The sequence below is a fragment of the Oncorhynchus clarkii genome, chromosome 10 (assembly GCF_045791955.1).
Source record: "Oncorhynchus clarkii lewisi isolate Uvic-CL-2024 chromosome 10, UVic_Ocla_1.0, whole genome shotgun sequence".
NCBI lineage: Eukaryota > Metazoa > Chordata > Actinopteri > Salmoniformes > Salmonidae > Oncorhynchus > Oncorhynchus clarkii.
In genome coordinates, this window is record NC_092156.1 from 21687182 (window position 1) to 21703761 (window position 16580).

The following is a 16580-nucleotide window of genomic DNA, read 5'->3' on the forward strand; positions in this document are numbered from 1 at the left end:
ACATTTCCCAAACTGGAGTTATTAAATGATGATGCAGGATCCTCCAATTCTGGTTTATCAACCCCACCACTCGCCATCGTACAGAACTAGTTCTGGCTGCGTCTTACAAAATGACAGTTTGCTGCGTCAATTCATTTTATATATTTTTGTTATGCATTCATTTGGGTTCACAGCATGGACCAAACCGAGGTTCCCATACACCCCTAATGGATTGTGATGTCAAGTAGATTTTGAGATATGGTGTAAATATGCCTTTCTCTTAGCGTAGACGCTTGAAAAAGTAAAAATGACAGATATTCCAGTGTGTTAGAGGAGGCTATGCTGGTGTAATCCATTAGATGTGTGACCCATTCTAAATGATTCCCATGGGCACTGTATTGAGCATATGGTCAGCAAACCTTATTCCCTTTTACTTATGAGTCACTGTCTGCACTGGTGTGAGGGCAGTACATCCCATGGTACCAAAAGGGAGTTAAACATAGCAAAACACACCTGGCCCGTCTCTGCACCACAACTCAACACAAGCCTCATTTTCTAGCTGCTATTACCATGATTTTAACAAATCTGAGAATCAGAATGCACTCAAATTTGTAGGGCTATCAATTGAGCTCTTTTCCACTCCTCACATTCCAGCTCTTTTCCACTTCCATCAACTCTAGTACTGGAAGTAAACTTAAGGTATGCAGCAAAGAGCTTTACTTTAGATAACATATTCCTTTTAGTAGTGTGTCTTGAATGCAGTTGGCTCAGGTTTAGCTTCTCTGTACAGTCACCATGGAAGCAGGTGCCTTGTTCCTGGTGGTATCAGTGGACAAGGTCACTTGGCTGATTTTTATTTATTTTATTTTTTTTTATTTCACCTTTATTTAACCAGGTAGGCTAGTTGAGAACAAGTTCTCATTTGCAACTGCGACCTGGCCAAGATAAAGCATAGCAGTGTGAACAGACAACACAGAGTTACACATGGAGTAAACAATTAACAAGTCAATAACACAGTAGAAAAAAGGGGAGTCTATATATACAATGTGTGCAAAAGGCATGAGAAGGTAGGCAAATAATTACAATTATGCAGATTAACACTGGAGTGATAAATGATCAGATGGTTATGTAAAGGTAGAGATATTGGTGTGCAAAAGAGCAGAAAAATAAATAAATAAAAACAGTATGGGGATGAGGTAGGTGAAAATGGGTGGGCTATTTACCAATAGACTATGTACAGCTGCAGCGATCGGTTAGCTGCTCAGATAGCAGATGTTTGAAGTTGGTGAGGGAGATAAAAGTCTCCAACTTCAGTGATTTTTGCAATTCGTTCCAATCACAGGCAGCAGAGAACTGGAACGAAAGGCGGCCAAATGAGGTGTTGGCTTTAGGGATGATCAGTGAGATACACCTGCTGGAGCGCGTGCTACGGATGGGTGTTGCCATCGTAACCAGTGAACTGAGATAAGGCGGAGCTTTACCTAGCATGGACTTGTAGATGAGCTGGAGCCAGTGGGTCTGGCGACGAATATGTAGCGAGGGCCAGCCGATTAGAGCATACAAGTCGCAGTGGTGGGTGGTATAAGGTGCTTTAGTGATTGACATTTCCCTCTGGACTGGAGGCCTTCCCTCTGTGCAGGTTAACATGGAACTCAATTTCAGTGGCGGTGGTAGACGGGAGGGCCTGTGGGAGCCAGAAGGACCACTAAGGCAGTACTGTCCTTATGGACTTCCCAATCGTTCTCTCTCCTGCCGTAAAGCTGGGTTCCTACTTGGTTGGCTGACTACAGTTTTTATTACTACTAATCCTATTACGCTGGCTCTGACGCTTGACTGATGTGGCAGGGCTTGCAAACTATCACAGATTACAAAGGGAAGCCCAGCCGCGAGCTGCCAAGCGATGCAAGCATACCAGACGAGCAAAATGCCTTCTATGCTCGCTTCGAGGCAAGCAACACTGGACGATGCATGACGGCACCAGCTGTTCCGGACGACTGTCTGAGCTTGTTCTCCATAGCCAATGTGAGTAAGACCTTTAAACAGGTTAACATTCCCAATGCCGTGGGGCCAGACGGAATACCAAGTGTCTTCAATGACATTTTCAACCTATCTGTGACCTGGTCTGTAATACCAACTTGTTTCAAGCAGACCACCATAGTCCCTGTGCCCAAGAATGCCAAAGTAACCTGCCTATATGACTAATCACCCCGTAGCACTCACATCTATAGCCATGGAATGCTTTGAAAGTCTGGTCATAGCTGACATCAACACCATCATCCCAGTCACCCTGCCCATTCCAATTCGTATATTGCTTTAACAGATCCACAGATGACGCAATTTCTATCGCGCTTCACACTGCCCCTCACCCACCTGGATGCTGTTTATTGACAACAGCTCAGCATTTAACACCATAGTGTTACCAAGCTCATCACCAAGCTCAGGACCCTGGGACTGAACACTTCCCTCTGCAACTGTGTCTGGGACTTCCTGACGGGCCGCCCCTAGGTGGTGAGGGTAGGCAACAACCCATCCGCCAAGCTGACCATCAGAGCATGACCCCCTCAGGGGTGTATGCTTAGTCCCCTTCTGTACTACCTGTTTACCCATGACTGCGCCGCCACACACGACTCCAACACAATCATCAAGTTTGCCAACGACACGACGGTGATAGGACTGATCTACGGCGACGATGAGGCAGCCTATAGGGAGCAAGTCAGAAACTTGGCAGTGTGGTACCAGGACAACAACCTCTCCCTCATGGGTCATTCCATGTAATTTCAGCAAGCCATGTCAACCACCATTTCAGATTGTTCTGAAAGCGTTTCTGTAATTAGAAACAGATAAGATTAGTATTCCTGAAACATTATTTTGTTGAATTTATAATTTGATCTCTGAGAAATTAAGCTAAATTAATTGCACCCAAAATGACAATTTTAAGTTATAGGACGTATATAATCTTCAATAAATATAGTACATAACCTCTGATTTGGACCATCATTTGTCCTAACAATGAGTAAGACATGAGGAATCCAATAAAATTATCAATAGCCACCCACAGACCCCTCACGCCAATTCCACCCCAACAACCAGTATAAAGTATCAGTTCTCTATGTCTGACAAGTACTATGAAGCTGCTGCTTGGAGTTTTGCTTCTTCAACCTTTGTAATGTATTGCCTGTGAATCTGGTGATGTTTTATTCCCCTGTTCAGAGAAACCAGTCATTGAAGTTACTTGCATTCTTTACCATAAATTAGTGTGAAAGTACCCAGCTTTGCCTTCTAGATGCTGCAGTTCTGGCTATTCCCTTATATCCATTTTGCTGGTCTCTTTATGTTTATTAAATGGATCACAACATTTTCTTTGCAACTTTGGGTAGAAAACCAATTGCTTTTGCTAATGATGAAAATATATTGTGTGGTCAAGCCAGTTGTTGGGGTGGGAATGGGAGGTCTTTGGGTGGCTGATAATAAAGTGAAATAGACCATGTTGATGTATAGCCCTCCACCATTTGTTTTTCTTCATGTAATTAATTAGACTACATTTGTGAATGAAAACTGAACTCATTTTCACATTTCTGAAACATCTAGAAGCACACTTTCACTTGTTAGTAAGAGTTCATTGGGTTTTCTTATAAAGAGACTTACAGACAAGTTGATCGGGTATGGAGTGCATCTCAGTATGAAATGCCAATAAAATGGGTTCAGCATCTTTCAATGTAAGGGTCACATGATTGTAATGTTATAAAATGTCTATACAGTACAATGCTTATTGTAGTAGGGATAAATGCCTTTGTAGAATGGCTTTTGTTGATGATATTCCTGAGTTGAGCTATTTGGTAATCGTTCTATTCTGCCTTTGTGGATTTATGTTAAAAAGCCATATCAATGTTATAACTCACAATAGATACACGTGGCGAGGCTTAACATGACCATGCCGCTGAGCAGTGTACAGCTGTAGGGTACTCCCGTTTCTCCTATGTTAAATTGCCTAGTTTACTCATAACCCGACAATGGCGGTATTCTTTTTTTTTTATCATTCTATAAATATTTTGGATATGGTTGGTTGGTCGTTTTTAAACATACTTCCACTTAAAAACAGTGCTTAAAAACACTTTGAACAGATATAGCTTTGCATGGAATATACGTCACAATTACCAACCAAAGAGCCGATTCCGACTAAGTCGCTAACACTCTTTTGTATCTAACTAGCTATGTGTATTGCATAAAGTTTGTTAGTTAGCTTGTGAAAGATTATTGGAATCTGTGTGGGTAGCTGGACAGGTAGGATGACTAACAATAGTGAAAGTGAACAGGTGGTCACGGGTCAGGTGACAGAGGAATGGATGAGACTGAGGCAGGAATTCCTTTAACCACAAAGTGGTAAATTTACTTGGTAGTTTGTGTTGATTCATAGAAGGCAGCAAGGTCGGGCGGTGGAGGATTCCGCCATTTAATGAGTTGAGATCTGTCGGACATTTCCACCTGACCTAATTAAAGCGCTCCTGGCCCAGCTGAGAAAGTGTCCAAGAATTAAAGGATGATTCCACCAACTCCATTCTACAGCTTGTAGTAAGGACTAGTGAGATGAATCTGTCCAAATAACAGCTATAATATTCTTCAACACTTGGATATTTATGCAACAAACAAACAAACAGTGACGGAAGTATAATGCGACAGATTTACTAGCTTTACTGTCAGTGTTAGCAGGTCAGGTAACACAGAGTGGCAGAATTTGCATCAAGCTAATAATTTGTTGGTGTAACAGCCAAGTATGTTAATAAAAGATGTCAGTAGTTTGCTTAGGGTGGGTGTAACGGGAGTACCCTACGGCTGTACCCTACTTGGGGGCGTGTTCATGTTATGCCACGACTCGCCTTGTGCATCTATGTGAGATCAGGTTTGAGAAACAAGTTAGAATGACTAAGAATTTTTAAGATATAATAACTAATAGAGATTCCAGGTTGAAAAGTATGGATGAAGGTTACAGCTATAAAATTTTATTAAGAAACAGAAGTGAATGTTATGAAATTCTGACAAAACCTTGCTTCCTATAAAGTCTAGCTTTTCTGTGAATGTGGCATTGATGTCTTGTGAATACAAACTGTGATTCTCTCACTTCTCTCAGTTTTAAATGGTTGAGAGACAATTGTAGTCAAATGCTGCTTCTGCAACGATCAAATGACCTTGGTCCCCTTATAAAGCCCTATTACAATGCTTCTTTGTGTTCTCTACAAAATTACAAGCTCAAAGTTTGAGGCAAAATCCAAGTTTAAGGTTTCTGTCTGGGGCTCCTGTACATTCTCCTTCATTACTTGTCCCCTATTGAATTACTTCTAATCAATATCACAGATGGATGTTTTGGAAGTGCATGCAGTTTTCGCAAAGATATGGTTTTCCAGTTGGCTTCATTCTAAACCAAAATAGATGCAGTTTTGACATTACAGCAATATCCAAGCAGATCATAATCCAAAACATCCATTTGCAGAAATACATGTGTTTTACTGTAACTCTGCATAAGGTATACAGTAATTGTAGAGAGACGAGAACAATTCTACTCCTATTTCTTCCTTGTGTTGTATAAGTAGGCAGGAAGGCAGAGAAAGCAGTGCGGTGCCGTTTTGAGCTTGCAGGAGAGAAATGTGATAGCATTTTTTTGTGAAGCATTTCATGGCTAAACACAGCATGAAATATTAAAGGCTGAGGTGCAGTGAAGGGCTGCCGTGCTGTGTTGGTTTCCATGAACCAACGGCCTGGCACCCATGAGTCACCTTCGCTCTCACACAGCAATTCTCAAGAGTGCTGCTCTCCAGGAGAAGTCTCTTTGGATCTAACAATAAAAGCACCTGACAAATTCAGCCATGTTGTACACACCAACTTAAGAGTTGTGCAGTATCTTAGAGGGTCACGTTTAGGAAAATTAAAAGTGAAGGAAAAAGTCTCATCATAAAACATGGAGTGTTGTTTTTTTAATCTGATTTCTTGTGTGAGTTTTTCTTTCTTTATCCTAGACCAAACACCTTTACAATCTAATAGTGATGTGTGCGAAAATATGATGAGGAAGAATTCAAATCAGTCCGTGCAAAAAGCTTCCACTTCTAAACCACAATAAATCAAATCAAATTTGATTTGTCACATGCACCAAATACAGCAGGTGTAGAATTAACCGTGAAATGCTTGCTTATGAGCCTTTCTCAACGATGCAGAGTAAAAAAAACATATACGCTACCGTTCAAATGTTTGGGGTCACTTAGAAATCTCCTTGTATTTGAACGAAAAACTCATTTTTTGTCCATTAAAATAACATCAAATTGATCAGAAATACAGTGTAGACATTGTTAATGTTCTAAAATGAATATTGTAGCTGGAAACGTTTTTTTTTTTAATCATGGAAACCGATTTTTTTATGGAATATTTACATAGGCGTACAGAGGCCTACTATCATGCAGGAATATAGTATATGCATATGATTAGTATGTGTGGATAGAAAACACTCTGAAGTTTCTAAAACTGGTTAAATCACGGCTGTGACTATAACAGATCGTGTGTTTCATGCTCTCTGACGAGTTGTTAAAAGAAGACTGTAATATCCCTGCATGCAATTCATACAAATTCCACACGATGTCGCCATTGTCGTCATTTTCAATTGAATTAATTGTTGGAAAATCCATGTGTTGTTAATGAAGACATTGGTAGCCATTGATTTGCAAACGAGGAGCTATTGAATATACATCGCCCTTAATCATTTTGATAGATTATAAACGTTTAATACCTAAAGGGATTACAAAAGGATTTCACGTCGATTGCTATTTTGTTAGCTAAAGGTAATGAATGTTTTATATTTTATTTCTGCGTTTTGGGTAGCGCCGGCTACCGCAAAATCTGTTGTTTACGTGTCGTGCTGGTATTTTGGGGGGTGCATGTTTGTTATGCTTTCGCCGAAAAGGCTAACAACGAGTTGATCATACCCTGCTTGTGAATTTTGAAAACCCATTTAGTTGGCAATTAGGTTAGCACAGCTGAAAACTGTTGTCCTGATAAAAGAAGCAATAAAACTGGCTTGACCTCTTGCTCAGTTGTGCACTGGGGCCTCCCACTCCTCTTTCTATTCTGGTTAGAGACAGTTTGTGCTGTTCTGTGAAGGGAGTAGTACACAGTGTTGGACGAGATCTTCAGTTTCTTGGCAATTTCTCGCAAGGAATAGCCTGCATTTCTCAGAACAAGACTCGACTGACGAGTTTCAGAAGAAAGTCTTTGTTTCTGGCTATTTTGAGCCTGTAATCAAACCCACAAATGCTGATTCTCCAGATACTCAATTAGTCTAAAGAAGGCCTGTTTTATTGCTTCTTTAATCAGAACAAGAGTTTCCAGCTGTGCTAACATAACTGCAAACAGGTTTTCTAATGATATATTAGCCTTTTAAAATGATAAACTTTGATTAGCTAACACAACGTGCCTTTGGAACACAGGAGTGATGGTTGCTGATAATGGGCCTCTGTATGCCTATGTAAATATCAGCCGTTTACAGCTACAATAGTCATTTACAACATTAACAATGCCTACACTGTATTTCTGATCAATTTGATGTTATTTTAATGGACCAAAAAATTGTTCTTCTTTAAAAAACAAGGACATTTCTATGTGAACCCAAACTTTTGAGCGGTAGTATATATATTAATACAAGGAATAAAATACACAAGAATGGAGCTATATACAGGGAGTACCAGATCAATGTGCAGGGGTATGAGGTATTTGAGGTAGATATGCACATGAAGGCAAGGTAAAGTGACTAGGCATCAGGATAGATAATAATAAGAGTAAAATAAAGTACAGAGTAGCAGCAGCATGTAATAAATTAATGACATATTATGAAGAGTAATTATACAGACTAGCCGGAATTCCTTCCAATGATCTGTTAATTACAGTTTGGAATAATGATTTAAGTACAGTAATTTGTTCTGTGTTCACAGACTGAACTCTTTTTATATATATAAAGCCGCTGCTAATTTTTAAAGTAAATAACTGGCAATTATTTTTTTTATTTTCCCAGTAATTAGTGTCAGGGCTAAATTCAATAGGTTAATGAGTAACAGATTGTTTTCTTAGAAAAAAGTTGCATTTTCAAATAAGACAATAAAGAACCCTTGGGGTTCGAAATGTTGCGCAAGAAATAGACATTGCCAAATGTCTAATGTCAATTATCTTATGATTCCATGCATACTGTCGTTTGTTGTGGCATTAGTCCCATTCTAAATGCAAGATCTTACATGATAAAACCTGTCTCGTCCGTAGTTAATCTTGTTCAGTTTTAATTAAACGTCAAATGAGTGTGTCTACATGATCTGTACCACTAAAGCCGACAAAAGGACAGTGGTGCTAATTGTTTTTGGAAACTGAGCGAGAAGGAAATTGAGTTCACTGTAAATGATAACAAAAGTCCAGGTATCGACAGCTGATTTAGTAAGCCCTTGCACTGAAACGGGGCCACGGTATTCTCCAACTTGCTGTGTCCCCAAATCAATATCTATCAACGATCTGAAATTAAACCTAGATTAAATCCCAATTTCATCTCAGGGAATCACGTTTGGCAAGTTTCAGATAATTAGATCATCCTGGCGAAGGCGACTAAGAAGTTTTCCTTCTCTCTATCTCTCATGCCTTCCCACTGGTTAAGTCAAAACAATCACAGTCCCGAGTTTGAAATATAGCATCTGTAAACTTAACACTAAAGTCAGTCAGACTACCAAGCAAAGACAGTGATATCTATTCAGCCCTATGCGTCTAGAAGGAAAATTTACAAATCACAAACCACAAGTGAACTATGTAAATGGACAGAATCTGAGAGAAGAAGAATTGCAGTACCTTGAACGATGAGATGCACTTTGGATGATTTGGGTTTGTTGCTTGTGAGGATGGAGCACACGTATGGCCCCTCGTCGTGTACATTAACATTCTGGATCTTTATGCTGTACTCTGTCACGGGTGTGTTGTCCATTCGGACCACTCGAGGGTCCAGAGACCACTTGTCAGCCCCCGCGTAGAGAATGGTGGTGCGGTTGAGCCAAGCCACCCGCGATACCTTGCTATCCACAGTACATCTGTGAGGAAAACAGAAATAACAGAGAGAGGATGAGTGTTATGCAATTCCAGCATATTTTTACAGTGTTCTATTGTGTCCATTCTGTTGTGAAGCACAATCGAGTGATGGTCGAGTGATGTCTGACCGACCAAATCAAATGTTATTTTTCACATGCGCCGAATACACCTTACAGTGAAATGCTTACTTAAAAGCCTTTAACCAACAATGCAGTTTTAAGGGAAAAAAAAGAAAAAGTAAGAGATATGAATAACAAATCATTAAAGAGCAACAGTAAATAGCAATAGCGGGGCTATATACAGGGGGTACTGGTACATAGTCAATGTGTCAATGTGCAGGGGCACCGGTGGAGAGGTAATTGAGGAAATTATGTACATGTAGGTAGAGTTATTAAAGTGGCTATGCATAGATAATAACAGAGTAGCAGCAGTGTGGAGGGGGGGGGGGGGCAATGCAAATAGTCTGGGTAGCCACTTGATTAGCTGTTCATGAGTCTTATGGCTTGGGGGGGGGTAGAGCCTTTTGGACCTAGACTTGGCGCTCCGGTACCGCTTGCCGTGCGGTAGGAGAGAGGGCAGTCTATGACTAGGGTGGCTGGAGTCTTTGACAATTTTTAGGGCCTACCTCTGACACTGCCTGGTATAGAGGTCCTGGATGGCAGGAAGCTTGACCCCGGTGAAGTACTTGGCCGTACGCACTACCCTCTGTAGTGCCTTGCGGTCAGAGGCCGAGCAGTTGCCATACCAGGCAGTGATGCAACCCGTCAGGATGCTCTCGATGGTGCAGCTGATGCTGCTATTGTGTGAAGATGTGGCTTTTGTATGAAGTTTTTGATCAAGTAAGACCTCAGGATTTCTATTACAATAGCAGTGTTCTTCAATACTGTTGCTGGGGACCCACATGATGTACAGGCGTTTGTTCCAGACCAATAGCAGCACATCTGATTCAACTAACCACCATGCCCTTGAGCATTTCAATCAAGTATGTTAGCACTGTAATGGAACAACAGCCTGTCCCCAGGACCTTGATAACATAACTGACTACTTTGAGCTCTCCCCGAGTACCCCAACTGCACACATTTATGTTGTAGCCCCAGACAAAAACACCTGAGGTCGAGTGATGAGGTGTGTTCAGTTCACTTGATGATCGTTTGCTACGTTGCGGAACGGTTTGCACTAAACGCGCTCCGGTACCGCTTACCGTGCGGTAGTAGAGAGAACTGTCTATGACTTGGGTGACTGGGGTCAAAGACTTCCTCTGACACCGCCTAGTATATAGGTCCTGGATGGCAGGAAGCTTGGCTTCAGTGATGTATTGAGCTGTACGCACTACCCTATGTAGAGCTTTATGGTCGGATGCTGAGCAGTTACCATACCAGGTGGTGATGCAAATGGTCCGGATGCTTTCGATGGTGCAGCTGTAGAACTTTTTTGAGGATCTGAGGAACCATGCCAAATGTTTTCAGTCTCCTGAGGGGGAAACGGTGTTATTGTGCCCTCTTCTTGACTGTCTTGGAGTGTTTGGACCATGATAGCTAAAAAAAATTTGATTAGGGAGTGGATCAGCTTTAAAATTACAGATAGATTGTTGTTTCCATCAATGTAATTGGTCTGCATAATTTCCAATCCACCATATATTTTTGGGGTAAATATATATATACATATATAGTTTTCTTGCTCTATCATACTGGGCACATAGCATGAGAGATACACAGATTAAATAAAAACACTAGCACTGAAAACACTCAGAACAAAGAGAGCATTAGTGCCTGGACTTTGCAGTCTCCCTCTTCAAGCTCCCCTTCCGAGAATGGCTGCCTGTTGAGAACAAGTGACAGGCTGAACCTCCCACAGCAACCACATCCTCAATATTCCACACACCAATTCAGTATTTTAGTCTATGATTGCCATGTGAGTTTACAAAAAAAATCTGTGAAAATAAAATAATGATTAACTGTACCAAAAAAACATCAACGTTTATGTATTAAAAATCTTAAATATTGCCATGTTGGTTTTCACAGCTGTTTCACAAGGTGTTCATTATTGTACATTAAGGTATCCTTTGATGGTATTTATTTGTTTCACATTATTCATTGTTGTATCCTAGGACCTACAATAGATACGTATATATTCAACCACAAAGGTGTACTAATGAGCTATGCGAGAGAAGAAAATGAATCATAATAGAGGGCTACTGAAATTACAATATTATTCTATTCACGCTGTCAATTAGGTTAGTATTGTGGAGTAACTACTATGTTGATCCATCGTCAGTTTTCTCCTATCACAGCCATTAAACACTAGCTGTTTTAATGCCCATTGGCCTCATGGGGAAATCCCTGAGTGGTTTCCTTCCTCCCCGGCAACTAAGTTAGGAAGGACGCCTGTAGCTTTGTAGCGACTGCATGTATTGATACACCATCCAAAATGTAATTAATAACATCACCATGCTCAAAGGGATATTCAATGACCCCTTTTCGTTTTACCCATCTACCAATAGGTGCCCTACTTTGCGAGGCATTGGAAAACCTCCCTGGTCTTTGTGGTTGAATCTGTGTTTGAAATTCACTGCTCGACTGAGGGACCATACAGATAATTGTATATGTGGGGTACAGAGATGTTAAAATTATGTTAAACACTATTATTGAAAACAGAGTGAGTCCATGCTACTTATTATGCGTCTTGTTTAGCACATTTTTACTCCTGAACTTATTTAGGCTTCCCATAACAAAGGCGTTGAATACTTATTGACACAAGACATTTAAGCTTTTATTTTTTTATTAATTTGTAAACATTTAGAAAACATAATTCCACTTTGACATTATGGGGTATTGTATGTAGGCCAGCGACAATACATCTCGATTTAATCCATTTTAAATTCAGGCTGTAACACAACAAAATGTTGAGGTGTGTGAATACTTTCTGAAGGCACTGTACATTAGCATCTATTTTCATACATTCAGTGTGTCTATTGATTGGTGGTAATATTTGGCTTATGAATTGATTTTATGCACACTCAACACCAAATGACATACATGAGGCTCATTAGAAATGATTCAAGCATTCTATGGAAACAAAATGTATGCTTGGTATTTTGCTAATTTATTCTGTCACAATTATCATGATACATTGATTTAAATGTCAGCACCTGTGCTAAATTTCAATTTACAATGAGAATGTGTGCCAAGTCCGATTTGCATATCCTTGGCATTCTCCAGTAGGCATGCTTTGTGGAAAATTCCAGTCAAACCATTTATTTGAAAAAGAGAGAAGCCTCAACTGATTTCCCTCTGAGTCCCCAAGAGAACTGGTGGTAACAAACATGTGATTTGTATTCAGGACAGATTATTGGATCCTAACCTCTTTGCCTAACCTTCAATCCAATGAACTTCAGTGGAGGAATATCATAATGCTCATAATACCAATTCGACTTCCAGCGCATACCAAACGGAGACAAGGAAGAGCGAGTCTCCGTGGGCATATATCAAAACTATTGGAGAACTGTACAATTTGTGATGCAAATCTAAGACTAATGGTTAACGTGAGTGACTGAGTTCTTCAAAAAAGTATTACCGAAGGAAAAGTGAAACAACAATATTCAACAGTAAAACAAAAAAAGTTATATTCATGACAAAAGACCAATAACCTTTTCTCTGTCCAGCAATACAGCCTATTGGAGTGTTTTAGTTCAGTGTCCCTTTGTTCGCTTTGCAACAAAGAGGAAAGCTTGCCTTAAAGGTTGTTTTGAAATATTGGTTGTGCTTTTATTCATCTGACATGATAAATAACTTACCATGGATTGCCTTATGATCTGTAAATGGTCATATCATCAACACTACCCGCTACATTCATTAGTCAACTACCTCTCCTTGGCATGCAGTTACTAAGTTGTCTTAGTAATCAATGTTCACATGTATTTCATTAAGTTAAAGAAGACCGATTAGATGGACAGAGAGAACAGTATAAATCTTCCCGCTTCCCTTAAACCAGTTACTACTACCTTTGCTGTAAAAGTTTGTTTCTTGTTGCAGTTGACAACAAAAGCCTAGTGGTTAGAGCGTTGGGCTAGTAACCGAAAGGTTGCAAGTTCAAATCCCCAAACTGACAAGGTACAAATCTGTCGTTCTGCCCCTGAACAAGGCAGTTAACACACTGTTCCTAGGCCGTCATTGAAAATAAGAATTTGTTCTTAACTGACTTGCCTAGTTAAATAAAGGTAAAATAAAAACTGGCAGTAAGTTGAATATCTACAGAGCAGAGATGTCCAACACTGGTCCTGGAGAGCTACTGATGCCTTCAGTCTGGACCATGATGAGTTTAATCCCTCTTCTTGTAATTTAAATACTATAACCACTCAAGTAATAAAATATTTTGACTGAAATACTTACAGGAACATCACATATTTGTTGTTAATCTAAATAACGGAAATCACATCACACTGTGACCACTTTTGTCATGAAAATAGTGCTCTATTAATATTCATCATTGTTCCATGAGAAGGTCACGCGTGGTTGTGGCATGTGTATTACTTTTACTCCAAAAACAAGGCAGAAAAATAATACAACAAATAATTATGATGAATTATTCATTAGGTATTCATTTATTCAAGAGAAAGGTCAGCAGTGTTGAATGTGTACACAGTCTCGCTGCATGTTACTGTATTATCACAATTAATGATAGGGAATCTATGATAGCTGTCAGAGCCACTTGTAACCCGGTGTCAAGGCTTTTGCTTCACAATGGTGGGTGTCAATGTGAATCGCTGATAGCACAAACCGTTAGCTTTAACTGTGTTCACCACATTCAATCATTATTTCAACAGGATTAAATGGCTGTTACCAGGGTAAAACATGGAGATGTCAAAAGTGTATGGAATGTTTGTAGCACAACAAATAACCCATAGTTTGGGAGTATTCTGAGCTTTAAACATTTAAATAAATGTTGCAAAAATATGCAAATATCGCTTAGTTCAGATCACATGATTCCAGTATAGGCCAGGTAGTACAATGCCTAGTTCAATTATGTTTCTGATGAACTACAGTACGAGTGCAAACCCTAGCAAACCCCTCCTTCACAGAAAAATTCAGACACATCACAAGGTCAAAAGAGGAAAGCTAGCCCTTAAAGAGTAGTTCACTATTTTACAACTTGATGTTAGATGGTTCCTCGCCCTGAAAGTAGTCTATGGGCCAGCAGAAGTGTAGGCAATGTATTGGAACTAGAGGTTGACCGATTAATCGGAATGGCTGATTAATTAGGGCCGATTTCAAGTTTTCATAACAACCGGAAATCGGTATTTTTGGGCGCCGATGTGCCGATTATTTTTTAGATATTTTTTTTACACCTTTATTTAATCTTTATTTAACGAGGCAAGTCAGTTAAGAACACATTCTTATTTTCAATGACGGCCTAGGAACGGTGGGTTAACTGCCTCATTCAGGGGCAGAAAGACAGATTTTCACTTTGTCAGCCCGGGGGATCCAATCTTGCAACCTTACAGTTAACTAGTCCAACGCAATAACGACCTGCCTCTCTCTCGTTGCACTCCACAAGGAGACTGCCTGTTACGCGAATGCAGTAAGCCAAGGTAAGTTGCTAGCTAGCATTAAACTTATTTTATAAAAAACAATCATAATCACTAGTTAACTACACGTTTGATGATATTACTAGATATTATCTAGCGTGTCCTGCGTTGCATATAATCTGACTGAGCATTGATGTATAATATTAAGTTAAAATAAGTGTTCATTCAGTATTGTTGTAATTGTCGTTATTACAAATAAAAACATTATTTTTATTTTTAAATTGGCCGATGAATCGGTATCGGCTTTTTTGGTCCTCCAATAATTGGTATCGGCTTTGAAAAGTCATAATCGGTTGACCTCTAATTGGAACCATTGACAACCACAAAATTAAGCAGTTCTCAATGATACCAAACACTCTGACGTCGCTTGGCAATGACTGCATTCACAAACAAAAGTCTTCCCTCCCTTTTTCCCTCTGCTTTCCTCAGCTCACACCCTCTTGTTTCTAAAATAACTGTCATGTTGAGATTGTGTTTCGACTGCTGCAGTGAGGACAGCCATGTCTGTACGCCATCCAGTGTTGCTGCCTCTCCATTCGTCCCTAATGACTACAGTATGCGCTCTTACACCATAAATCCTTTTAACTGGAGCGGACATCCAGCAGGTTTTTACTGAGCCTATCAATTCTGTATCCAGAGGCCTCCATCAAAAATATGGCGGTGAACTCGAGCAAACCTCCATGTGTCCCTAGATAATAAGTGTTACTTATTGTGCCCTCAACTCTTCATTCAGGAATCAAGGCTGAGACAGATACTTATAGAGAGCTCACCTACTGCCACAGAGACCAAGTCGAACTTGGACACACACAGTTAAATAAACAGCCAACAAAATAATCTGTTCCAGGGGGACATTGAAAGGTGATAGATAGCGCAGAATAACGAGTTGATAAAAAGTAGGGGAGTGATGTCTGTGCTTCAACGGTGTTTGCAGAAACCAGAAGGCCACTGTTTTGCACCCCAAGCAACATTCTCATTATTGACTACGTGGGCTGGGCTCTTGCCTTGGCCTCTAATTGTGAGGCCACATTGCCATCGTACACCCTGAGCTAACAAAGTGTCAGCCACCTGAGTGGGGGGATATTTAATAGAATAACAACTATTCTGCTCGAGATTCCATATCACCATCCAACAGACAGACGCCATATTTACAGTATACAAAATCATCCTTAACTCTTCCGTTCATCTAATAATCATATAAGTTATATTAGACACCATACAGTATTTACTTTAATTCATACGTTATGCATTAAACAGTAAAACCCAGTAAGTTATGCAGTAGAGAACATTAAACTACAATTGAGCAAAGCTCCATGGGAGTACTTTGGTCTGGTACATCACTTAATGATGTCTTTCATGGTTTAATGATAGTGAGTTGAATTAAATACAATAACATTCATGTACTGTGTTTTTCCTTGAGAGAGCTGCAGGGAGAGAAATATTTAGAAATATTAACAATTAACATTCTATGAACCAGGATATTTAAATGTACTGTTTGTTGGCATGGCCACTCATTGATTCAACAGACAAAAAATAGCCTAAATTGACACCCTTAATCATTACGGGAACACAGCATGTGGTCGGTCTTGAGTTGCCAGCGACAATAGTAGAAGCAATTGTTCAAAAATGCAGGTCTTACTTATACTATCCGAATCGGTTTTGTGCTGCAATCACCTAAGTCTTAAAATGACCTAAAATGAACTCCAATGGCAATATATGGCAATAGAACTCCAATGGAAATAGTTAGTTAAATAGTTAACCAATTTCTGTATTTAACCTTTATGCACTAATCTCTTTTGACATATCACATACAGTGCCTTCAGAATGTATTCATACCCCTTGACTTAGTCCACATTTTGTCGTGTTATAGCCTGAATAGAAAGCCACTCCAGTGTAGATTTGGCCTTGTGTTTTAGGTTATTGTCCT

General features: G+C 39.8%; 1 protein-coding gene across 2 annotated transcripts in view; it reads right to left on the bottom strand.

Annotated features, from left to right (window-relative positions):
• Window positions 1-16580, bottom strand: part of LOC139419472 (opioid-binding protein/cell adhesion molecule-like) — a 323614-nt gene that overhangs the window by 75717 nt on the left and 231317 nt on the right. For both annotated transcript variants that reach the window (XM_071169422.1, XM_071169421.1), the window contains one exon: window positions 8839-9074. In XM_071169422.1, coding sequence (XP_071025523.1) covers window positions 8839-9074 — 236 coding nt within the window. The remainder of the gene's footprint in view (window positions 1-8838; window positions 9075-16580) is intronic.